The 26,885-nt window shown below is 43.8% G+C and overlaps 1 protein-coding gene across 1 annotated transcript in view; it reads right to left on the minus strand.

Moving 5' to 3' along the window:
• SLCO3A1 (solute carrier organic anion transporter family member 3A1) overlaps nt 1–26,885 on the minus strand; it is a 136,234-nt gene that overhangs the window by 84,429 nt on the left and 24,920 nt on the right. The window contains exon 2 of the mRNA XM_034066531.1: nt 26,153–26,618. Coding sequence (XP_033922422.1) covers nt 26,153–26,618 — 466 coding nt within the window. The remainder of the gene's footprint in view (nt 1–26,152; nt 26,619–26,885) is intronic.

The raw sequence follows: 26,885 nt of genomic DNA on the forward strand, positions 1-26,885 counted from the left end.
ATTCTGACTCTGTGTGGGAAGGAGTGCTCAGTAAATGAGTGCAAAATGTGTTATTAACAGATTTTCCCTTACATTTTCCATCAAGGTGGTACATGCATGACAGCGCGTTTCAACTTTCCTTGCTGAGCAGCTTGGACGTAGCCTCAGAGTAGTCTGGGATGGAAAACTGGTAGCAAAGTTATTTCAGTTTGCTCTGCTATCAAAGCAAAGAGCTGAATTTCTTCACATTTAAGTATCATACCCCAAAAAGGTAATTCTTGCAAGATCCCTTAAAGCCCATTGAAATACAAGTAGCCTGCTTTGCAACAACAAAACCATCTTGTTTTATTTCTCTCTTCTGATCAAAGAACATTGGAGGTTTTCAGATTTGAAAACCACTAAACCTGCATTTTCCACTAGTCAACAAAAGGTGAACGAATAACTGAGTGGGGCAACAGGGCATAAATGGTTTTTTAGATGTCAAATCCCACTGGTCTGGACCACAGGAACTGTGTGACCTTATGCAAGGGCTGTGCTTTCAAAAACTGGAATAGAAGTTCTAAATAACATTTGAGGAAGCAAATAGGATCACAGGTAAACAAACAAAAGGAATAAGTGACAGTCTTGCCAGGGGTGAGACCATAGTAGGTATGCAAACCAGCCTCAGGGATGAGGAGTGGGGGCAGAAAGAGAAAGGGATCCAAATGTGAAGCCAAAGCCAAAATACCCAACAAATGTTGCTTTGATTTACCTATGCAATAGTACTCCAGTCACCTGGAGTGACCCTATGGAAGAAGCCCAGCAGCAGCAAGGGTTATGGGGAGATGCTGTGGCCAGATTGTCAGAGAAATACAGGGTATTTTACCAGGTAAAACAAAGAACAAGCAGTCTCCTCCATGCACAACAGTAAAGCAGCAGCCTCCCTACTGACCCTGCAGAGATAAAAAGGCAGAAAGACAGGAGGGTTTAGCTGAAATTAAATAGACAGTGGATTAGTATGGGATTTTTATCCTTGACCTGGCTTTCTCTATTGCAGACAGCTTGCACCCAAACACATTGACAAAAGAGAAACCGGCAGGCAAGTGATACAGTTTCATCTTGGCACAATCAAAGGAAGGAAGTTATCTGTGCTTTTCTGTACACAAGGTAAAATCCGCTTCCTGCAGTCATAGGAAAGCTTCTCCTTCGTGGTCTCCCAAAGCCACTTAGCAGTATTCAACACAGCAATACTGAGTCCTGTACAATTCAAATACTTCCAATTCCTCGGGAATAAATAAGAAACTAAGCTATTTATTTATTTATCTTAAAATTCACATACAAGATTTACATTAGAAAACAAATGGAAAAGTTAAGAGCTGCAGCCAGTGCCATGAAACAGCATCTTCCTCTTGTCAGCCAGCTCAGGAAACCACACATGAATCAGAAATGAACCCTAGGAAGTTTGCTGCCATCCTTTCATTGACAGCATGAGGGCTTCCCTTCCCCAGCCACTCTGCACAGACCGAAGCTGCATCAATAACCACTTCATCCTACACTCTGGGATCAGACACTGGAGGCAGGAGTTGGCTTTCAGTTAAAGCACAGTCCGGAGCCTGTTCTGCATTAGCCTATCAGTACAGCGAGCAGTGCACTCCACACTGGTAGGCTCTATGAGGAAAGTTGTGCATCTTCTTCACTACAAGCCAGTTCCACTTCAAGTGCCACAGAAGCAGCAGTTGCCTAAAAACTTCAGAAAAGGTAAAAATCCTAAGGTTGGTGATAACTTTGGTGTTTTTCAGCTGTAGCACATAATAAAGCAAGCCTCTGGCACCACTCCTTTCCCCATCCCAATCCCATGCTGGCTCTGCATTGCAGCAGGAGAAAGTTGAAGCATCCCTGGTGCTGCTGCATCCTGCCATAGCCACCTCAGCACCCCTTTGGGATCCCAGTGACCAGGAAGCCTTCAAGGTCCCTGTCTCATCAGTCACAACAGATCAATGCAATCAGAACAAGAGGTGGCACTAAGCCTCTAGGGTGGCTCAGGGAGGCAGAGCTCTCCTCCCCAGACCCCAGCTACCAGCTCTGCCCGAGTGCTGTAGGGATAGGAGATAGTGACATTTACAACAGTGCAAAGGCTGATGCAGGTGTGAGGAATAGCAGCAACATGGCATCCCCTCCACCCCTGTGACAAAAGGCACATCAGTATTACTTGCTGTGCTGTGGAGTACTGTCCCTTTTCTTCATATATTTAATAACCCCAGAAAAACCCTTGCAGCAACTACCTTGGAACAGCCCAAGCAAGCAAGATTTTGACATAGTTTCTTTTGAAGATTCTCCCATTCCCCCTTGTTTTTTTACCCCTTGAAATATTGACTTTTGACTCTTAAGAGTGGCCAATCCCACACATATTCCCAGCCATGGACCTTCCTTATCCCAGACCTCCTGCTCCATACATTTGAAACTCCACCACTGTTACCAGAGTATTCAGACAGACCAAGGTGCTACCTGGATCTGAGGACAGCATGTTCTCTGAGCAAACAGCACCTGCCTTTCCTGAGAATCTGAAAACAATGACAACTTTGCTACTCTGTCACAAATCCCTATTCAGTATTTCAGTTTAGGGGACTTAAATTGCTCTAGCATAAAGGCAGCCAAAGGAAAAATGCTCCCCTGAGCAGGTGCACTTGCTTGTTTTAAAGCAGAATAATCCTGTGTAGCTCCTCAGGACGGATGGCTGGGATTCTGTGATGTTAACAACCCATCCCAAGATGACACATGTAATCCTTTGGCTCTAAAACAAACTGAAACACATAGGGGACATTCTCGTTCAGGTCCTGTCATTCCTCTGGAAACACAGTCCAGGAAATGTTTTACCCACTTCTGCATTGCAACCATCTCTATGGTGAAGTAAAGCAGCAGATTAACATCCCATAGAAGCACCATAGTATGACTTTAAGGACAAATAATTGCTACAGTTTTCAATGGGGGAGGTAGGAGAGAGTGAGAACTGCACAAGCATTCATCTCCAGGGCTGTCCCTGAAGCAATAGTTTAAGATTAGCTCACACAAAATGCTGCAGCAGCTGAGCTTTCTGAGGTCAGAAGAGGAGATTTCAGTCCTTAAGCAGTTTTGCTTATGCGAGTCAGATCCTCTTGTAGCAATCTATGTACATACATGTGTTTTTACCTGCATCCCCATTCCCATCTATTGATTAACAGCAGCAAGCTCTGTTCTTTCTCCAGTTCTTTAATGCCAACACTGTGGCTGCAATTCAGCTCTGCAGAAAGGAAGAAGCTCTAACAAAGCAGTGGGAATCAATACATGACAACTATAATTCTCTGCTCAATAATTACACAGGATTTACAGTGCTGAGTAGGCTTCCTCCATTGATTTTAACCAAAAATATTTACTGCGGCAGGAACACAGGTGTAAGTAAGTTGTGAGGCTCTGTCTTTTCAGTGCACTGATTTCAAAATAACAACCAATCTCATACTGTACAATGCTTTAATAGCTTCAGAAATACACCTCCACACCTATGGGCACCTGTTCTTAGTGTTATTTTCCCCTATTTCCCTTCCTTTGTTCACAAAGCCAAAGGATTGCCAGTCCAACTACTCACAAATCCTGCTCTCAGCTATTTGGCTGCAGACTTTCAGAACAAATCACATTCCTGTTTAGCAAGTCTTAAGTATTTATCACAGTCATCTCATAGAAGATGAATCCAACAAGAAAGGAGAAGCATCCCTGGAATCAATGCAACCAGCTCCACCCCATGACACAATCCTGACAATTGCAGGATTATCAAGATCAATGGACAAGTATAAGGCTTTAATATCTCAGTGTTAAATTATTATAAAGCTAGACAATGCTCAGGCTGTAAATTACACCAGTTCTATCCTGATACCAAAAACCCTCTCAGCATATGTTCTGCAAAACCATGAAGGAAATTGGGAAGAAAATACAATGATGTCACTGTCTAACTCTGAAGCAAACCTGTACCTTGTATCAAATGTGATATCTGGCCACCCAGCATTACAAACAGTAGAAAAGGACTGGGAAAAAGAGGCAAAATGAGACAAGGAGATTAGAGACATGCAATGGAAATATGGAAAGAGAGAGCCACTGGATTGGGAATCTAAGATAAAGACAAGAGATGACTGGATTACATGGAAGAGGCAAACAAAAAACCCCTCAAAACTGCTCTTCTCTCAGGGCTTGTGGGTAGCGAGGCAGAAGATGTAAAAGCAATTTGAAAAGAACAATTCAATTTGGGGAACTCAGGGCTGCACGATGCTGCTTTAAATCAGCTTAAAGTCAGGTTAGATAAATTTGGGAAGTATAAGCTCACTAAACACAGCACTGGTCCAGATGCAGCTTCCAAAACAAACCACTGAACAGACAGAAGCTGGTTGCAAATACCCAGGAGGGGATCACCCTCACTTTGTGTTGCTTCTTCCATACTTCAACATTTGTTTTCAGTTACTGTGTGAGACTGGGTGCAGGCTAAGAGGGACCCTGGCCACAGCTGTTCCCAAGTTTAATGTGGCATAGAAATCCCTGAACGATTACCAGTACAAATAGCATGAATGTGTATATGAAGGGAAGGGCAGTTCAGCAGCACCATAGGAGAATGGACACAAATCCCCCCCGATTTCAAGGAGAAGAAAAAAATCACAATCTAATTGCTTCTCTGATATTGATGCTGTCCAGAGAGAAAATACAAGATGGACCATGAATGCAAGATTGCTTTTCCACAAAACATTGGTGTACAGCAGCTCCTATGGATTCTTAGCAAAAAGAACTGTCCTTTCTCTTTAAAATGGGAAAGCAGAGTGAAGCCTTCAACCCAAGAGCAGAGGTCTGGATCCAAACTAATAAATCACACTGGTACATATAGATCAAGAGTAACTATATGGCTTTCTGCATTTTCTTCTCAACTGTAATCTTTTGAATTCCATTTTCTATTTTTCTGTATGATGTAAAGAAAATGTGTTTCAATTCCAGGAAAAAATAAAGGTCAATACTGCATAAGAAATCTCACTTCTCTTGGTTTTCCCTCCTGAGAATGCTGATGCTACTAGTGCACCATGAAATTCATAAGACTCATTATCTAAGTAACATAATGTTTTTAGGAGCAGGACCAGGGTAACCCATTGTGAATGGCACAGGGGCCACAGCTGGATGTGCAGTGTTTGCACCTTGGAAGCATCTTCCTGGTGCATTGCACAGCGATGCAATGATAAATGGCAGATGAGCATCTGATGTGCTAGAGGAGAGCTTGCTGTTGCAAGGCTTCCCGGAGACACCCATTAGAAAGGTTTGTTGAACAACATCTCGGGGATGGCAGTGGGCCCCTTCAAAACATCCTGCAAACCCATCTTAATTTTTCCCTATGCTGGGAACACACCAAAGCCTCATAAGTTGCTGAAGGAGCACTGAAAGAATATTAAGAGGAAGAAAACCTGCACCCAAGCTATTGAGTAATAAATATTTATTGCCTTTCTTTTTTGCACATTGTGGAAACAGATGCAAAAAGAAGTTCAGCAACCTGTGTGGAGCGAGCCAAAGTCATCTTTGCTGCTGCTACAAAAGAGCAAAGTCAAAGGAACAGCTCCTCTTTACTTTCTTAGTGGTGCAAAATATGCCTGTCCATCCAGGACAGACCTGGGACACTGTGATCTTCTCCTGATCTCCAACATCCCTGCTCTGTTCTGTATGCACGAGGCCCCCATGCTCAGCAGCCCTCCATGCTGGGAGCGGCAGATCCCTCTGTGCCAAGCAAGACAACACACTGATGTGGCCCTCTGAAGCAGGGAGATGTATACTCCTTACTCATCCAGTACAGCAGCTCTTGCTACTTTGTCAGTAAGCCAATATTTTAATAGATTCTGTTGTCCAAAGCCCAAACATCAGCTCTTTTCATGTGATGAGAACCTGGGTTTGTACCTTCACTCGGCTCTTCTCAAGGAGGCCTGTTATATTCTCTCAGACCTCTTTCAAATAACCACGCACTAATGAAACTCTTTGTTCTCCTGTCACGCTGCCAGAAGCATGCAAATACTACAAAAAAGCACATAGAAGCAACACAACTGCACTTGGTTTGTTGGCTTTTATGGTTTTTACTGGATTAAAAGCCAAGTCCCGCCATCCAAAATACAGCTACAAAAAGAAAAGCAACTGCATATAGAAAAGGAGGCTTAGCAGCAACTGGTGCCATGGAGTTTGAATGTAAGCATCGAGACAAGGAGGACATTGACCCAAAATCAAACTTGTCTCCTAGTCAGTAACGTGGCTTCAAAAGGGATGGGTGGCAGTTCCTGTTCCCATCCTTTCTCAGTTTGGTTGCTCAGTTTCTCAGGCTTTTGGTTGCTCACTTTAAAACTACCAGTTCAACCTAGTATCTCAAGTGACAGGCTCCTGCTGGCTCATACCTCCCTGTATGATACTGATCCTCCTGATATTTTAGCTGATGATGCATCAGGCAGGAAATGAATCTGGCAAACTCTTCCCAAGCAGCTCAGGTTTTGAGCACCCATTCATCATCAGGGTGGCAGAGCTTACAGGAACCCCTGCAAAACGGGATGAGAAGAGTGGGACTCTCGCATAGCTTTGTTAAAAGTGAGCTCTGGACTGTAAGTGGGGTGGGAAGGGTGAAGAGAGACCACTGAACTTTGCTCCCAGGAAGCACAAAAAGATGAGGAGACAAGCCAAACTACATATAAATTACTCAAGATGCTTTTCTTTCCATAAATGAGTGGCTGAAGCACATCAAACATTGCCAGAGGCCATCAGAGAAGCATGTAATGTGAATCAGTTCAAGGAAAGAGAGAGAGAAACCTGGGGTAAAGGTTAGCAATGCAGAAACCAAGCAGGTCTCTGGGTTGGAGAGAAAGAAAGGCTGAACACACTAGGAAGGGACCACACTTGCTTACACAGGTCTCGGGGAACCATCAGAAACAGCAGGTAAGATGGGTTGTGGCAACGTCACGTACTCATATGAGGTCTCTGCAAACAACAACACCTGACAGAGGTGGAAGCTGCTGCTCTGTTTCCATGCACACTCTGCCCACTGTTTCCTAATGCAGTTGGCTTTTTCTTTCATCCACATCTGCAACATCTCCAGTTGATTTAGAAAGCCACTTTCTTTCTGTGGAAACATGAAAGCTCTCCATTATTCAGCACTTATTCCACATGGATGAAGGTCATCGGCCTCCTTAAAGAGCTTTCCCGCAGTGTGTAACATTAATAGCTGCACCAAGATGAAATTAATTTCATTTTCTGAGGTCTTACTTTTGACACCGAACAAAGTGGGTGGGATGGGAGGGAACAGCAGCAGCAATTCCTTGCACGACTCTAGGGAAATTACACCCCAGGCACTGGGACCAAACCCCACAGACCATTTGTGCCCTCTCCTTCAGGGCATGGGTGAGCTGGTCCATATTGGTTAGCACCAAATCCCAAACTCCTGCTCTACCACATGATATTGAATACTGAGAAATCACAGCCAGAGCCCTTCCATCAGTGACATTCCCAACAGGTGAGCATGTTCTCAGGAGACTTCCAAGATGTCTTAAAAGCCCTTAGGAGCTTAATGGGGTGGATTCCTAGGTAAAAAGGTACTTAGTCATTAGAAAAAAACCCTGCAAAATTCAAACTATTCCCTTAAAGGAGGGAAAAATGGGGGAAATGACAATAAATTGCAGCTCCGTCTTCTCTCAGTCACCATTTCTGTCCTATTCCCAGTGTCAAGGTTTGTGTCCCAACAGCTTCAACTTTGCTGGAGATATGCAGGGTGAAAACAAAAAGAGGCTGACCACCATACACCCCCCCCCCCCCCCAGTTCTCACTGCAATGGTTACAGCACTCAGAAGCTGGTGTGAGCCCTCAAGCAGAAAGTATAATAAACCTCTGAAGAAGGGGCTGATGCTCATTATGACAGATCCAGGCCACATAGCTGGTCCCAGGATCAGCTCCATCAGTGCAGAAGGCAAAGTTATGACCTGGGCTGAGGCTGCACCTCCACTTTACCTGAGTCTTGGCCCTAATAGGTAGAAACAGACCAGACCTTTAGACAGCAGCATCTACGCAGGAAGGAAATGATAAAGCCTCTGAAGGGCTCTGAGGCTGAATGCAAACCCACTTGGGGTGGAAAAGGAGAGAGTTTGGCAGGAGAGAGTTTTAAAGGAAAGAAGACTGAGCCAAGAGAGTGTAAAAATAAAGAAGAAAGGTGGGGAACAGAGCTGTGTTGTGACCTGCCTATTTATTATGGGTAAAAAATGGGTAGCAAGGAAAGCTAACACCAGTGCCCTGCTTTCTGCTGTCCTGACCGACCCCTGTTTAGGTCACCAGTATCAGATGATATGAACAGCGCAAAGGAGATTTGCCATAGTCATGTAGATATCATACGCTATTTAGAAGCCCTGGAATTAAGTTGACTTTGCAATTCAACTACAAGCACAGAAGGAAAATAAATAAAAAGCCAGTGGGTTAAAAGCCAGGATCTTCCTCAGTGCTGGGAAAACAGCTTGATTTTAGCTGTGCAGCACAGCTCAAAGAGTAAAGCTTAAGCTGTGATATTAAGGCTCATACGGCTGAGAAGATACTGGCATTTGGGCAGACGTCAGCAATTCTTTCAAGCGAGTTACAGATATCAAGGGCTGGAAAGTCAGAAGCCTTTCTGCTGTGTAAAACGTGACATGCCAAGATATTTATTCGGCTGCAAATGATGCTCCACACGAACCTTAAATACTGGCCTTCTGGCAGCTGAAAACCAGACACTCCATCCTATACACACAGAGGTTTTGGTCCAGGTATGTTGATGCTCCTGGCTTTTCTTCCTCACCCCTCAGCCTACGCTCCCTCACGGGGCATTTGGGACTTGCATAGCATCCAAAAGCCCTAACACCATGTGGCTTCAGGGAGAATAATGATAGGAAAATGCCTTTATATTGGCCATAATAAGGCTTGTAAGCACAGACTGGGTGATAAGTGCGTTCTACTAGTGCTGAATACAAATCAGAGACAACGTACAACTATGTATTGCCTGGTAAATGATCAGCTCATATTTTCAGCAAGTCCTTTCACCCTGTGCCCTCCCTGGAAAGGGCTTCTTGCTTCTCCGAAGGACACGTGGAGGAAGCAGGACAGGAGAAGGGCAGCCCAGGACATGATGCCCACTGCAGAGCTCCCAGTCGGAACGCTGCCAGTTCCCACGGCCAGAGAGACCATTGCCTGCAGCAGCTTTGCTTTAAAGACCTGAGCAAGCTGTGACCCTTGGAGCCAGAGCTGCCCAACTGAGGTTCCTTTTAACCTCACTGAAAATAACAGGCTTTTTAGCTGCTGGCCAAATATTAAATGTCACTTTCATGCTAATTTTCAAGCTTGGACACAAGCATTTGTTTTTCAGGGAATGCTCCAGAAAGCCTCTGCCTTCTGCACAGATGGGTGCAGCCAAGCTCTAGAAAACAATCCACCAGAACTGATGAAAGTTGATTTTGCTCCTTAGGAAATTATGATGACTGTGATTTTGTTGAATATAAAAGGTTACAGTGAAAACATAGAAAAATGAGAGTGGAAGATGGTTTTCATTAAAAAAAATGGAATACTGACAGTGCTTCTGCTAAACAAAAGCCTGTGAAATCCATCCCGCTCTTCAGAAATTAATATTCAAGTGAAGTGTCTGACTTGTTACATTCATTTTTGCAAGGGTTCTTTCACTATTGGTTTGTTTGGGTTGGTTTTTGTTTGGTTTTTTCTTTCTTTCTCCAATAAACTCTCTCCAATTTGCTGCTAGAAAACCCTGAAACAGTGGGAAGAAAAGGGAGCCAGCATATCCTATTGAGGGTTACATCACATCCAGCTGCATAAGAAATGCAGGGAAACATAAAGGAGGAACTCAGCCAATGGGATTTGTGGCCCATGGGATGTCACAGGTCCAGGAAACACCTTTTCTCTCCTTGCCACAATTCCAGATGCCAAGAGGGCAGCAGACAAAGGCACAGCTCCTGCCCCATGTGCTCAGGCTGGGTGTGCAAGGACACTACCATTAATATCTCCACTGCACATTAAGCTCCACATCACCCTTGAAATGGGCCAGGACCATAAGGCACTGATGAACCTTGAGTTTATTAATAACTTTTTTCTTTTTGCTCTCTCAAGAGATGACATTAAAAGTAAAAAATTCCCATTTTAATTTCCCTTGAAGTAACCTGGGGAACAATAATTCTGATTTAACCTTGGGCATCCTTAATTTTTTGTAATTATGTTTTTTTTTCATTATAAATAGTCTACAACTCCCCCTGAAGGGAGCAGTAAACTAGTTGTCTGTAAATGGAGATTTACTTGGCCACCAGTAGTATGCAAGTGGGATTAGACCTTCGTCATCATTTTCAGAGCATCCTGGGTGTATGCGCAGCGCTGCACAAATGAAGAGCTGAGCCAGACAAATAACAGGTTGCCCATCCAAAAGGGCTTACATTAATTACGTTAATCCAGTAGAGACAGAGGAGTGTGATTAAACAGTCTCTACTGCCTGGGATTTGGCTGTTATCCAGCATTAATCCTGCACAATCTGTGTTTGAAGTGTGTGTGTAAAGGGGATACTGTAACCACCCACCTTCAACATCAAAGCCAGAGACTTGAGTAGAAGACAGCATCCTTAGATGCAGGAGCTGTTCCTGGAGAGCAGCATCTCTGAAGATAAGCCCTAAATCCCTCAGCTGAGCTATTGCAGAGCAGCTGGTTTCTCCATCAACTACTGTAAACCCAAGGACACAAGGGACTTTAAGTTAGGTAGTAACAGTAATCAAACCTCAAAAGCCTCATTAAGGAAGAGCAGAAGTAGACACAAGAAGCACAAACTTGGTGATAAACTGCAACACTAAGCTGTTTCCTATGCATCTGATAGAGGACAAAGTCTCTTTCAAGAGGGAAGGCAAACACGACCACACTGTGTCTGCCTTCAGGTCAACACTTGAGGTTAGACTAGGACTCCTTCTCCAATAGAGAACTGGCACAGCCTGCTGCTGCACAGAGGAGCTATCGAATGATGACAAGTTAACTATTACCTTCGAATCTCCCTTTTCATCAACCATAACACAACAGTTATGAACACAACTGGCTGAAAAAGGATACTGATTCGCATGCTAGGGCATCAACAGAGTCATTACCCATGGTCTCTACTAAATCACTTGTTTGTGACCTCAAAGGTCAAGCAAAGGACCAGCAAAGGAGAAGACCCTTCAGGCAACTGAAGCCACTCTGTGCTACATAGGCAGGTTGCAACCAAGAAGCCTTTAAGCTGGGTTGGAGGGAATAAACCACAATGGTCAAAACTGGACCTTTTGCTCCATTTCCACTCTTTCCCATGAAGAGCCAGGGGTTACAAAGACCAGAAGATGCCACTGGGCAACTATCACCAGCCCATTCAGTCCTCAAAATCACCCTCAGCAAGCAGACAGCAGCTCTGTGCCACCCAGCAGAGCTCCAGAGAGAAACTAGCAGGAAAAACAATGAATCATCTGCTGAACTTTAACTTGTGACAGTGCAAGTGTGGACTCCATTGTGCAGCAGCTGGATCCAGCACTGAGGGATGTGAGGAGCAGGACTAGATGTGCAGCTTCCGGAATGTGAAATAAGAAAGGTCCACTCCTAAACATCAAATCCCATTTCTGCACTCGAAGCTTACACTGAAGCAAGACCTTAAATCTAAAGGGAAATGGGAGGGAAACCCAGTAGAAAATGTGAAGAAATGCTTCTCAGCAGGAATCAAAAAGTCAATGCTTGGGAAGTACCTGGATAACACACAGTGCAAATCACTGCTGCAGAAGTCTGATTTTCAATGTGCTCTTTCATGTTGTGGTAGAAAACCCCACTCTTACAAGCAGGGAAGATGTGGAAGCTTAGTCATCCTACTACCAATGTTGTGCTGGATAAGCACACTGCAAGCCTTTAAAAACCCCAAACTTGTGGGTTTGCTGTACCTGTCATTCTCCAAACCTCAACTCAGAGGTACATTTTGACGAGCTACTGACAGGTAATTTGTTCAAGGCTTGCATTTTGTTTGAAAAGCTCAACATTCCCAGCATGGAAAGCAGCAGTGCTTGCCTTGGGTCAGCAAAGCAGGGCAAATGCAGCTTTCCTTTTTCTCCCTAACCCTACATAGGGGATATGGCTCATGTTTAGAGGTGCAAGGACTCTCAGCCACATGACTGGGAATCGGTTTGCTCTGTAGCTGTATAACATCATCCAATTCACGATTGGAGGCTTTCCAGTTAATAAAACAGCCATATGGGGCACTGGAAAAATCAAAACCAAAACCCAAAAGCATTTCCTTCCTTTGCCACTTCCAATCTCAAAAATACATTCAAAAAATGCCAGCCAAAAACTAACCCAAGTAATAGTACTCTTGAAATTCCAGAGCATCTTTATTTCTTACCAGCATTTTACTCCATTCAAGTGTTATCAGCACCTTTGATCACTGCGCTGTAGGCACAAGACAAATAATGATGGGTTGGAGGTAGTAATTATCATCTTCAGTAAACACTAGGATCTCTTTGGGAACAAGGCTCGAGCACACTCACTTCCCTTCCTGACACCACCCACACCCACCATCAAAACACACTGTTTATTCCCAACACAAGCTTGCTTTCCAAGAACATGGAGATGTGTGTCCCACAGCCTAGGAGAAGATAAACAGAATCACCCAACATTTGTGATCCAGAAAGGCAGTATTTAATCCCAGATTCCATCCAGTCACCTAATTCCCATGGCTAACAATTAAAGAATCTGACCTTCTGTAGATTTCATGGAGATGGCCCTTACCATGTTTCTCCTATACCTGCTTAGCTCCCGTCTTAACTCCAGTTGCTTCCATATTTGCCCCCCCCAAGTCTTAATATGCTGCTGCTCACCTCCATACCTCACCCTTCCCTTATTCTTGCCTTTACTGAATGCAGCCTTCGCTCATGCACATTTCCCAAATCCCTTCTTAAGTCACCTCCAACAGCTCCCTAGTGCACTGTAGATTCAATTCCAAATTGCTTTCCTGGGCTGAAGTAAGCAGCAAGGACTTTCTCAAGCATATCCTTATCCAGTGCTACACCTCCTTGACGCTTCCTCCCTCTGCTCCTCTGGCTCCGCTCTAGAATTTACTGCCCCTCTAGGGCTAATAAAGCCCAAACCTGCTGATTTTAAGGCATGGAGTCGGTCTCATCTGTTTACTCAGACTCGGAATGCCACAGGACAGAGACACTAATTTATTCTGAAAGCTTTAGCTCGATCTGCTCTAGTCACCACTTTACTATGGCTTTGGGGGGGTGCAGGATGTGAGAAGAGCTCAAGGAGTGACACATGGGAGCATTTTATACAGTAACACTGGAGAGCAGCACAGCTTCATTCCCACTTCTGCTGCTCAGCTGAAATTTTCATTTCAACAGGTCTTTCACACTTCAGCAAAACCCATTTAAGACCACATTTGTCACCTAATGGAATGGCTTGCTATAATCTTTGCCAGCTGCTCCAACCACTGTCTTATGCTCCCCATCCCAGTGTACCTTCTCATCAGCCCAAGGACTGACTAGAGCATTCGTACCAGTGGTGGGATGTGGCAAGACCAGGGTGATGGCACAACTGCTACCTCTGGCAGCAACAAGACTTTTGACAGGCAGATGTCACTTCTTAAGATATCTTAAGAATAAAAAGATACCTTATATACAAAAAGACATGGAACTGTTGGAACAAGTCCAGAGGAGGCCACGAGGATGATCAGGGACTGGAGCACCTCCTGTATGAAAACAGGCTGAGAAAGTTGGGGCTGTTCAGCCTGGAGAAGGCTGCATGGAGACCTCATAGCAGCCTTCCAGTATCTGAAGAGAGCCTATAAAGATGCTGGGGAGGGACTCTTCATTAGGGACTGTAGTGATAGGACAAGGGGTAATGGGTTAAAACTGAAACAGGAGATGTTTAGATTGGATGTAAGGAAGAATTTCTTTACTGTGAGGGTGGTGAGGCACTGGAATGGGTTGCCCAGGGAGGTTGTGAATGCTCCATCCCTGGCACTGTTCAAGGCCAGGTTGGACAGAGGCTTGGGTGATATGGTTTAGTGTGAGGTGTCCCTGCCCATGGCAGGGGGGCTGGAACTGGATGATCTTAAGGTCCTTTCCAACCCTAACTATTCTATGATTCTACAGTCTTATGAATAATATAAGATATTCATAAGTTATCTTCATTCCAGGAGACGAGTTTCATGCCTGTTTCACTACCTTCAGCACCTTAAAGCCAAAATCCTAAGCATCCAGGCAAGAATGTAGGCAGGCTTGCGAAGAAAATTGCACAACATAACTAGGAGATGAGAAAAGCCACGTGGAACTATGGAATTCACTGACATTTCTGGCCATAAGTATAGGCAAACTTCAAATGTAACTGAACAACCCCAGGGTGCATGCCCCCTATGCTGGTGGCTTCAGGAAGATGGTTATGGAGCAGCGTGGAGTCTGACTATCCTCAACTTGCTTCTTGCACTTCACTGACCACTGTGCAAAGAGTGTTGGTCTCAGTTTAATTATCCAACTCTTGGAGACAAATTAAACACAGTTTGCAGAGGTGGAGCAGGCCAGTGCTAAGAGACAAAAATCCAGGACCATTAACCCCTCTGGCACTGAAAAGGAAGGAATGTCTGCACCCATGGGAGATACATTGCTTTGCAGGAAATGCAATGAAATAGCTTAGGTCTCAGAGAAATTGCAGGGGCTGGAGTCAGAATTCCTGGGGCCTATTCTCACCCTTCTGCTAAATTGCTTTATAACCCTGGAGACATTGCTGGAGTATTTGTTTAACCCGTGCTTAACTTGAGTTTTGCTGCTACTTATAAATCAAGTACCTCCAGGATGCTAAGCACCTAATGAGGTGTGGTATGCAACTACAGAAGAGACAGGGCTTCCATTTGATATGTAATTCTCACCAACACAGGAAGGGAAGCAAGGTTTAGAGAGACAAGAAGTGTATTTTATCTGATCAGAGGACAGCTGGGAAATAAAAAGTAAATCCTTAAGTATGAGTAACCATGAGCCGGAACAAGATCCACCAGGCATGAACATATGTGTTTTCCAGCTGCCTCACTGATCAAAGAGAAGGTGTTATCTCTCCCTACAAACCTCTCACCCTCTGGCACCTGTGGGAAACTCCTCACAGCTTACACAGAACTACTGCAAATAGTTTAGTTTCCTGTGATGCTGCTGCTGGCACAGGTTACAGCACAGAGTGCTTGTCTACCACCGGTACCAGAACAGCATGCTTGTACAGAGGACATAAATAATACACATCGACATAAAACAAAATGTGAGCTTTTATGTAAATGAAGAGAGGGAATATTGAACACACACACACACACACACACACCCCTCTTAGACAGCAAAACCAACAAGTGTCCAAAATGAACAGAAAACTAAAGGACAACACAGAGCTGAGGACAGGCAAGCACTAAGACACCTTAGCAGCATGGCCTTGTATGCCACTACCTCTTTCAGTCCTCCCAGTGCACAGTTTATGACTCTGCAGAGGGAAAGCTTCCTCTAACAAGTATTATTCTTTTGATGATCAGTCTGATTGAATTAGGACATCCTTATGTTGTTAGCTGATGGCTAACAACATACAGGTGGTCTTTCATCACAAGGGTAATTGGTCTCTGCAGCAATGACTAACACAACAAAGCTGTCCCAGTTGTCTATTCTTTTCCCTTTAGTATTATTTCTTTCCAACTTTAATAAGCAGAATCACTGTCTCGTACAAACACAGCAGGAATGGTTTGGCCAACACTGAGGATAGGAGGTACAGAAAACCACAGGGAAAACACCAGGTAAGCAGTGGGATACAACAAAGAATTGGTGCACAGCACATCTTGCTCTTCTACCTGTTTGAACTCCTGAATTTCCACACTTTGATCTGCTGCCTTTAGCCAGATCCTTTACCTTGTAATGAAGTCTTGTTTAGCTGCAGTGAAGTGCTCTGAGGTATTAAGTCAAAAGAACAACGTGACACGTTGTTCACATCCATCCAAGAAACTATTTAAATCCTCGCATTTTAATTGGTTAATAAAGGGCCAAATTTGGATAGCCTCCTCCAGACAAAATCCCTATTATTGCAATCAAAAGAGGGCTTAGTAAGAGCAAGCCTCCTCCTAAGGAAAGCCAAATACCTCATTAGCAGCACAGTTAATGAAACGGCTGTACCTCAGCAAAAGGAAAGCTGAAAAAAAGACTCTCCCAAGTGCTTTCAAAACAGGAAAGTTTGAAGGAGCAATTTAGGGACCAAGCCTTCAACTTAGAAAAGGCAAAGTTAGAAGGATTTGTCCAAAGCCATGGGGAAAGCTCCCGGCTGAGTGACTCTGGACCAGCCAAGCACAGGCTTTCTGCAGCCCTAAGCTGGCAGTGTGGGCATTTCTAGCCTTCCCTTCTCCACACCGTCCTGCACAACCCGCAATGCTCTGGAGTCATGCAACACTCCCCAACCATTCTTTGGGTGTGTGTGGCTGCCAGAACCACACTGGCTAGAGTTGAAGGGGATCTACCCTCAGTGCAAAATGCTCATCCCTTAACATTGACCACTGCTCACATGAAAAAGTGGGTCAAAAAGCCTCAAGTTCACCCCCAGGGTGAACCAAACCCTACACATGAAACAGGAACATCATTTTTGCCCTGTGCCTTTGTCAGGCAGAGCTTCTCAGGTGCAGCTCATAGCCAGTTTCATTCTAAAGCTCACTTAAGGTCCTGTACTCCTTGTGGCAGAAGCTGGTTTGGAAGATGCAGCCAACTGACAGCAGTGAAGTGATAGGTTAAGGGGGAAACATGTCACCATGAGCACAGCAGCAGCCTTGTCAGCAAAGCAAACAGGGCTCCAACATCAGTAGGAAGAGCTTCAATAGGTTAAATGCCAGCATCAGACCCCTGTTGATATGTCTGTCAGATGAGAAGCTTCAGGTTGTCACTGAGCCCCTGCATACACTGCCTTCCTCCTGAGCCCACACTCCACACCAGGAAGGGCTCCCGCTCCACTTCTAATAAGCCTTCTAATGGCTTACCAGGTGATCAAGAAGCAACTTCAGGTTTGTTTTGCAAGGTACCCATCACATGCAGCCACACTTGCTCCTCCAGGCTGGTCCATCAGGGTAATCAGACACTTGTAGGTATGGAGACTGCACTGATGTCTCCACAGCAGCTCTGCCCCAGGCCTCAAACAGGTACTCTTGGACCATCTCACACCTTTATTCATGTCACAGCTGCTCCCCTGGTGTTAATATCATTAATTTTTAATGACTCGAGTCCATACACTAAACCTGTCACATTGATCAGACACCTATTGGACATCTCATGACACTTACACACATAGCCTGGAGGAAAGCCTCATCCAGAGCTTGATCTGCCATCCCTCCTTGATGTTCCTCATAGCCTTTAGATAAAGCTCTTCCTGCCCAGTTCCCCACAGCCACAAAGAAGCGCTGCTATTATGGGTGCTATGCTGAGAAGTGACCTGCACAGAGCCACCAATGCATGGCAAAGCCATCATGATAAAAACACAATGTCAGCTTTGGCAGCTGAGCGCTGCCTGACCCAGTGTGTCAACAGAACCATATGTTTGTGCCATGGCACTGCCTTGGACTTAGCAAAGACAAACACTTTTAGGAGGTTACTCAAATAGCACCTATCTGGTACCCAAAGGATGTGAGCATTGGTAGACCCAGCACCCAGCTCAAACCTACAGTAAACCTCTCTAAAGGGCAAAAAGAGTTGGTTGAGCACCTCACCAGCAACAGAAAAGGCAGTTGTGAAAGAAAGCTTTTGTGAAAGAGTTTTATGTTCCTCTATATGCCCATATACACAGGTGGGGAGGTATGTGGCAACCTTCCCTGCAGCTCATGACAGACATCACCAAGAGCTGCAGCAACAAGGTTCTGAATCCTGATGGCAGGATGCACATGTCAGGATATACAATAAGGCAGGAACCGTTTGCATCTTTAAGGCAGTGATTAGCTTTCAGCACTACTTCAGGTCAATGCCCTTTGTCGCAAAGTTACAGTAGGAACAGCAAAATTCATGAAAGCCGTCTCTTGCTCCCTTGGTTGAGGATAAGCGGGATAATAATTTCTGACAAGTCCTGAAATACCCTCCATACCAAAGGAGAAGAGGACAACACAAGCATCAGTACTGGGCAAGACTTCTAGCACTGCTTTGGGGCCAGTGCCATGATTTGTGCTGGCAAAAGGGCATATCCTTTGCCTTGTCCCACCATGAGAAGGCACAACCCCAAGTGTCCTCAATGCCAGCCCATAAACTGGACCAAAACATCTGGAGGTTCCTTATGTGCAATGAGTTGGGAAGTCTCAGTCAAATCCCCAGAAGGGCAAAGCCTGATAGCACACACCAGCTCGCTCCAACTTGCACCATCGAGGAGGTACAATAAAGCCTTCAGCTCTTGACATGGGCAAATCAACACCTCCCAAGCTAATCAATCAATTTTATGAACCTTAGGACTAATATGTCCTGTTCTCTGCATAGTTGCCATTTAAATGACAAGGGCTCTGCTTCAAAGAGAGTGCCCCAGGAATGATGTACCTCACTAGGCTCTCCCAGCTGACGACTGTTTTAAATACACTACAGAAAGTAACCAACACGCTCGCAAAAAGCAGTGATTTTTACAAGACAACTGAGTCAACAAATCCCAATTAAGCCAAAAAAAATCAGCTGCAGAGTACACAGAGAACACAGAGTAAGATGGAAACAGCTCCCACCCTCAATATGCTCTCACACAAAGCCATTTGTGTTGGACCCAAGCTTTATTTACCCAGCTCATAACAAAAAAAGCTTTTAGCAGAAGGTTAAGGTAACTGGAGCAATTGCCGTAAAATAGTGGAGCCCAGAGCAGTTACAACTTTGTGCATATATACATTTAATTGAATAAATACATCCATTCAGCTGCTGCCTTTCACAACTCAGCCTTCCTGCCTGCAGTGGGGAAGGATATTCCCGTTAACTGATTGTTATTGCTTTAATACACCCTACACACTTGTTTATGTTCCCATTTAATTTTCCAGGGTATTACCACTACCACCGTAGAAGGGGACATGTGCAACCAAGCCAACCCCACTGACACACAGAAAATGAGAACACAGATCTCTTCCCAAAGGGGAATAATTATAAAGGGCTGCAGGTTATCAATGGATCAGTGGCTTAGGCTAACACAGTTATTACCAGTATATCCACATGAAGCCACATGATTTAATCTGATCACAGCTAGTCCACAGTGAAGACAACCCTGTGAATCTGATGCAAAGACACCTTTCAGTAATGAACAGCCATCACAGCACTCACGCTGGCAACAGCCCTCCTTTTAGTTCAGTGTTAATACTGTGTCTTTCTTAATCCCTTGGAGACTGTGGCAGAAAGGAAAGGCTCTCTAAATCGCCCGTAGGAGGATGCATTTACCGAACAAAATGATTACAAAATTCCATCAAGTCTTTAGGCTAAAAATGTTACATACCTATAAAGCTGCAAATACCAGCAAGGAGAAAAGCAATTCCCTGGAACAAGTGCTCACGCTTCACAAGTGTCTGTGCCCACACAGAGGTGGACAAACTCTCCAAGCAGCTCGGGGGTACTGAGCGGGCACACAGAGGAAATACAACAGATGTGATATGGTTTAGTGTAAGGTGTCCCTGCCCATGGCAGAGGGGTTGGAACTAGATGATCTTAAGGTCCTTTCCAACCCTAACTATTCTATAATTCTATAGGAAGTCAGTCAAAATCCACTAGAAAGGACCTAGTAGAAGCAGGTTTGAAAAGGAAAAGGGTTAAGGAAAACACAAGGTTGGCAGAGTCTCAGGTGGGTGAGCTCAGAGAAGCGTGTTCCAGCAAGAAGAGCTAATGTGAATAAAGTACCTATGTTGTTTGTAGACCACAAATGAGCACACAAGTGGGAAAGGCCTCAAGGAGTGAAATGGATAAGCAGCAGAGCTATATATCTCTCAAGTGGGTCCTAAAGACCTTCTAATCAATACACATCAACAGAGGGCCTCAAGAGAGCGGTGATATGACCTGTATACTATAAACATGCATTTATTTCACTTGTTATCATTGAGCAGTGTAGGTTCAAACATACACTTCAAGAAATTGGAGCAATTTGGAAAGGGCAAGAAGGAGCAAAATGCATTCAGGCTTTTCGGCAATTAGAGACATAACCAGCAAACAGCTACTGGAAACGGAAGTGGATTTCTTGATAGGGTGGATATTAAAAAAGAAAACCCCAAAATGAAGAAAAATATTCTATAGAATTCAGAAGGGACAGAAACAAGGCCCACCTCAACCCATTTCTCCGGATACCCAACCTCCTCACTAACTTTACAAGGCACCTATCACATTGTCGATATAAAACTATGTAAAGAAGAGAACAGATTTCCAGCCTGAAAGCCAAACCTTTGCAGATTTACATTACCAGCTCCAAACTATTCACATTTTTCAGAATTGTGCTGTGTGTGTCCCAGGAAACAGGATTTTGAAAGCTTCAAATATAAAAAGTACAGTAAGTTACATTGAAGAATATTGGTTCGATGATGGAGGTTTTCAACTCTCTGATTTCTGTGGCTTGTTCTTTAATGGCATTAAACACACTTTTTGCTTTTGTTTAGAAAATCAGAAACTCCATTTCCCTTTAAAAGATGTATTTTTAGTATTTATTATGCATCCCAGGGTTCGTCAGTATCAGGTACAAAGTAGATGAATGGTTTCAAGACTCACAGCAACTGCTTAGCTTACCAACATGAGCTTCCTAATAGAAATCCAAGTACTACTTCTTTGTATTACCACATACAAAACACTGACTCAAACTCTGATGACTTCAGCATCTTATGCTGATAACTTGCTATTAAGTCACTGCCATAGATACCAACGCTCAGATTTCATTTTTGTCAGTCAAGAATATGTTATTGCTTCTCCAAAGCACAATGGATGCTGTCATTTTGACTGATGTAAGCTACCATAAGTGATTTTTCAAATGGACAAATTTATCCCTAGAGGCAGCAAGATTCCAACTAGGACATGTTTGTCTTCCTCTGCAGCAAATCTTGAGTTGGTGCTTGAAGCAAGCAAGAGAGCACCACAAGTGATAGTGAGCATTTCTCTGTGACTACCGTCACCAAACAGAAAGTGTTTCCACACATTCCATGCAATATAACCCCACACTGCTGCAAAGGACAAAGTCAGGAGTGACAATACAGAGTCCCATTCCCATTACTGGGTTAGTTCCATCTGGGCAGATGGGGAAAGAACTCAGCACCCTGTTGAGTTCTCCTCTTACACTAACAGCTGGAATAGCCATATCATAAAACAAAATACACACAGAAAAGGCCAGGCAGAAGCCTGGGAGATGATATAGAAGCAGCTAAACAGACACATACAGCAGTGCTAAGTTTTGTATTTTACTGTTCCTCCACCCTGCCATGAAGCAGGCCAAGAACAGCTCTATGCCCCTGAGCACACTATGCTCAGGCACATGTTTGCAGCACCAATAACTCAGGAGTGCTCATCACTTACTCCTTGACTCATGACTTGCTCCTTCTGGGATTTCTTCGAAGTCATCCTTCACATTACAGCAGTTTCTGCAAGCCATGAGGGGTCTGAAGTGGTGGGTCATGAACATGTGGTGTATGTGCCCATAACACTGAGACAACTTCAGCAAACTTAAGAGAGAGTTTCCAATGTGTTAAGGATCAACACAGCATTCTTCTGAATGAGCCACACAATCTGGCAGGGCTCCCTCCAGCATCAATATCAATTTCCTCCATCAACAGGAGACAGAATAATAGCAACTTCCTCTACATAATGCAGCCCTTAATCGACCCAGATCAAGTTCTGGCTCCCAGAGGCTATTCATTCTGCTCTATAGGCAACCATGCCTAAACAAGATGCAAAAACTTAGCAGTTAATGTTAAATGCTGCAGGAAGCCCAGAAGGCATGCATGGAGACTGCTAATAACACCACTACACTTGCTCTAACTGAACATGGAAACCACTGCTGAGAGCAATGTGGGTACTCCAGTGATCAGAAAACACTTGCTCTTGCTCATTTGAGAGGCAGCAAATCCATACCAGCACTGCCAGATCAGGTTCCCCCCCCCACCATCAGCTTCACGACGCCTCTGATTCTCCTCCTAATGACAAAGTCTTCATTGATTTCAGCAGAACTCAGCAAGACCTCACAAAAATGAACTAAAGAAAAGAGGGAAATGTCAAGTGAGTCATTAGCAGGTAGAGAAAGGAACTGTGTAGTAAGTATTCAACATTATTTTTCCTCCTTTAAAGGATGCCACAAATTGAGGGAATCCTTTGACATTAGCGAAGCTACAGCAATAGAGCCCTGCACGGTCTGCAAGAAAAGAGGAATTCATCTACTCCAAGGAGTTACTTATGCCAAATGCCACTAAATACATAGGTAAAATTAACCTGCTCGTTTGGAAACCTCTAGATGGGAGTTCAGATCTTAAATACATGTCCTGACCAAAACAGAGAAGCAAACAAACCAGCACCAACACAGAATACTTCCAACTTCAAATACCTCAGAAAATTGCTTCAATCTTTTAGCTGTTATTGCCAACATTATGACCTTTCTGTTGAGGAGAAACTTGGATGCCAAAATGGGAGAAGAACCTATTTCCCATCATTAGCATGAGGAGGCATGGTCCTGCTATCTAACTCTGTTACAGCACAAACGTGTTTTCCTTTGAACATCCTTTGGTGCATACTTCCATGCATGCATCTCTTTGATTTGATTTGCCCTCTGTTACCACAACACAGCCTTTTTTCCTAGGGGTGGTTACTACAGCAACAGAATCTGTTTGAGTTTGGTAGCAACACATTGAAGGCATCAAAAAAATATGCAATTAGCTCAAGAAACATGAAACTACATGTTAGCAGCCCATGCCACAGAGATATCTTCCTGTACTATCTCACCCTGTCTAATTATGAAACTCCATGCATCCCCACCTTCTTGGTAGAGCACAAGCCCGAGCAACCTCTGCCTTCAAGGGATGCACAATAGAAGTGCACTATTCACCATCTCCTGTGTGCCAGTTATGGCAGAGAAACCACAACAAGACAGAGTTGATGGACCTCATGGCCAGAAATATATTGTATTCCACAGATGCTATTACTTGCACTAGCAATTAAAACCAAAGTTTCTCTTTAAATTCCATATGGTATCACATCTGCATTCTTCTGCACACAGGTACCAGTACTAATACTGAAAGAAGAAGGTTTAGGGAGGTGGTTTTGGGTTTGGGATTTTTTGGTGGTTCTGTTTTGTTTTAAACTGGAGGAGTTTTCTTATATTATCATTTCACTGCAAAGAGACTGTATCAGATATTAAGTCACTCCACTTAATTCTTGTAAAACTTGGAAGCAAGGAAAAACATCTCAGTGCAGAGAGTTATTTCTATCTAATTCTCTACCTTGAGACCCAATAGGGTTTTTATTGCAGCAGGTGAACAATTACTAGTACTTGGCTGTCAGGTAAGGGACTGCTTTTTCCCCTCCAGCTACATTACAACCCAAATGCACCACATACATACTCGACGTTAGCAATATACTACAGACATCATCGACTGGTCAGTCTGATCATATCTCAGCCACAGCCCACCATGATAGAAACTTCATCCAGACTATTACCACTGTTACTAATTAGTTAGTATCCCGAGAGAATAACCTGGGCCAGATTTGCTCCCAATTTAAACTGAGGGAACTTAACCAGAAACATGTTATCCGGTTACACAGTGTAGCCCCTACTGAGTGAGCATGCTATTATGAGAAAGCAAACTGATATAAATATAGCTCGGTGACAGTATACACTCTGCAGTTATTTCCTCTGCAAAACAGAGAAGAATGAAGTGGGTAAGCTGCTCAGCCAGCTTTCTGCTAAGGCCACTGAAAACTGCATTCATGACATCCACAAAAATCATCAGTTAAAGACAAATCTGAACAAGTAATTCTCAAACATTTTAAACTGAGTAATCTCACCTCCTCTCAAGTACTCATAAACCTGAGGAGATATGTAATTTCCTCCACCTTCTTTTCCATTTAGATTCATTCACAGAATAGATTTTTTTCCCTCTAGTTTTTTGCCTGTTAGCTTTTCTTTTTTACTAGGCAAATTGACTGCTGTTTGATGTAAGAATTAATCATCCCATATCTGTAAACCCACTTGTGCGTGTAGGCTGGGACAAGGCAGATATTGAACTTCATTGCTGGTATAGCTGGTTGGTTGAGTATGGCTACACATGCACCCTTCTGTAACCCAGAATTCATATGTAGAAATTATGATTTTCATAGCTAAAGTCAGTAAGGCAAACGACCCATAACTGCTTGGTGGTTTTTTTTAACTCTGCATGTAAAAGGAACATGGTTAGAAGCATATGTCTGAAGGAGAAATAATGAAGCGGCATATAGTAATCAGAAATCATTTTCTGGCAGTACTTCCCCAGCTACAGTTGAACTGCCAACTTTAAAGAAGTTATTTTAGCATACAAGATGAATGTATCTCAGGAGCAAAAAGAATCACTCTTCCTAATCCTCCTCTCATGCATCCTCTTCAATCCTCTTCTCAGACATGAAGCATTGCTTAAAAAATGCCCAAGAACAGACTGAAAGAAGTTGCTGCTTCTCTATATAGCTATTTATAATAGATAATCTTAGAATCACTTTTAATTCCAGCTCATCATTTATGGTGCTGGCAAAGTTACTCCAGTGAATTTAGTCTCATTATTCACCTTTGGGTTGTACAGTATCTTGTATTTTATATATCATCCTGCTTCATCCAGTGGATCCTTCACAAGCACTTACAGAACCAAGTGAAGGTGAGTAACAATCCAGGGAGAAAGCTAAACACTGAAATACCACAATTTTATGGACAGTTACGGGAAACATGGGCACACTTTGAATATGCAGAAGAATCTCTTTAAGCAAAGTAACAATAGATCCAGGAATGCCACAGGTTGTTATATAGTTGTCTTTCCAACAGGCCTCTATGCTATCCCAAGACATCAAACATCATTCAGAAAGTCAGCGGGACTGTCCGTTTTTGCTGTCTATAGTCATATCCCAACTGTGTTCAGTTAGGCTTGGGAACCTGATAAAAATATCTTTGGAATAAAGAATAATCAGCAATAGGATGATCCATTCAGTTGAAAGCCACATCAGGACAGGGATGTTGGGACAAGTGCATAGTTTTGGTTACTAGAAACATAGTTTGATTACTAAGACGTGCAGAAGGATCACAATGGCAGCACACGCTTTACTCATCTATTGCATGGGAAGCACCTATCTGTAGACAAGTCCTGCAGAAAGAAGAATGAACCAAGCTGGTAAGCTTTTTCGGAGGACTTCACCACAACATCCTTTCCAAACCTGCTGGAGAGGGTACTACTGCTGAAACCTAAAAGCACTTCACTCAGTAACAGGGATGTTTCATTGAGTAACTGAAGCTAAATTTCATCTCTTAACCATCTGGAAGGGCTTTGCAACATGATCACCAGAATCATGAGTTCTACTTCAGGCTCACTATATCTCAAAATAGACCTCACCAGCTTCCGCAACCCATTCCGTTACAGGGATCACATTATCCGGGGTTCTGCCACAGCAGGCTGGGTCGCAGCACCTACTCCGTAACAGGCACTTCCTTGCTAAAATGTAATGGTCATAGTGACAAGGCACATCTCTTCTCAGTATCCTTATACTTCAATGATTACTCAGAGACAAATACTTTGAACAGGAAGGGAACTAGGTTACCTTGGGGGGAAAGAATCATCCTCACATATGCCACTTGGAAATTCTTCAGCTAAAATTCAACCATAAGTCACCAATAACAGAATTTAAAGCAATCTGGGCAAACACAATAGGAGTGAGCATCTTTCTAATAATCCAGTAATAATCATCATGGCTGTCAATTTTTACCATTGCTACAATACAAACAAGTATCACTGTGTTTCTCTGCTGCTTACAACAGCTTCACATAGAGACTCATGTAAAGTTAGCTTCACAAACTTAGAACATGGAGAAGAGGCGTCAAGGCATCCCTTGCACTCGTATCAAACAGAAAACAAGAGAAAGATGCCAGCCCATAAGGGAAAAGCTTCAGTAAGAAGTCCAGAGAGCCTTACCTATGTACAGGGAGGAATCTTTCCGCCTCACATGGTCATCAATGTAGGAAACTCCCAGGGGCTGGACAGGGGTAGCACCAATGCCCAGGAGGACCTGTGCTCCAATGAGCAGCAAGTACATCATGTTGGTAGCAGTCCTATTCCTGCAGATAAGGTCCGGGTCTGGTCCCTCATCACTGGTGGACCCGTTGGCAGCACACACATCCCTCCCTTCAGCCCCCCAGCGTATTTCTCCTGATTCATATTCATACTGGTGGGTCAGAAATTCAGGCAACGCGGAGAGGAGGGCACCCAAGGCCATGACAATCCCTCCACATCCTATCAAGCGTGGCCGATGTCCTCGGGCTCCGAAGTAGCTCACGAAGAGAATGAGGGCCAAGTTGCCAATCTCGAAGCTGCTGGCAATGACGCCCACATCAGCACTCTGAAGGTTGAATCGCCGCTCCAAGGTGGTTAAAACACTCACCTACAACAGAGAAATCCAGAGAAAATTACTGAAAAGGAACAAAACCTGCCTTCTGTCCTTCCCATATGTCCTGCTAAATCATAAGTTTCCTTGACTTTCCCTTGGAGCCAAAAGCATACACATCAAGGACATCCAAATCACACTACAGCAGTAGCTGACCTCCAAGCATGATCTGACTATTCAAATACAACCACATCAGAAGGTCCTAATACCAAGTGACATTTCACAGCCTACCACCTGTCTGAGCACATGTTCACTTCCAAATTC

This window comes from Melopsittacus undulatus, chromosome 9 (assembly GCF_012275295.1).
Source record: "Melopsittacus undulatus isolate bMelUnd1 chromosome 9, bMelUnd1.mat.Z, whole genome shotgun sequence".
In the NCBI taxonomy this organism is placed as follows: Eukaryota; Metazoa; Chordata; class Aves; order Psittaciformes; family Psittaculidae; genus Melopsittacus; species Melopsittacus undulatus.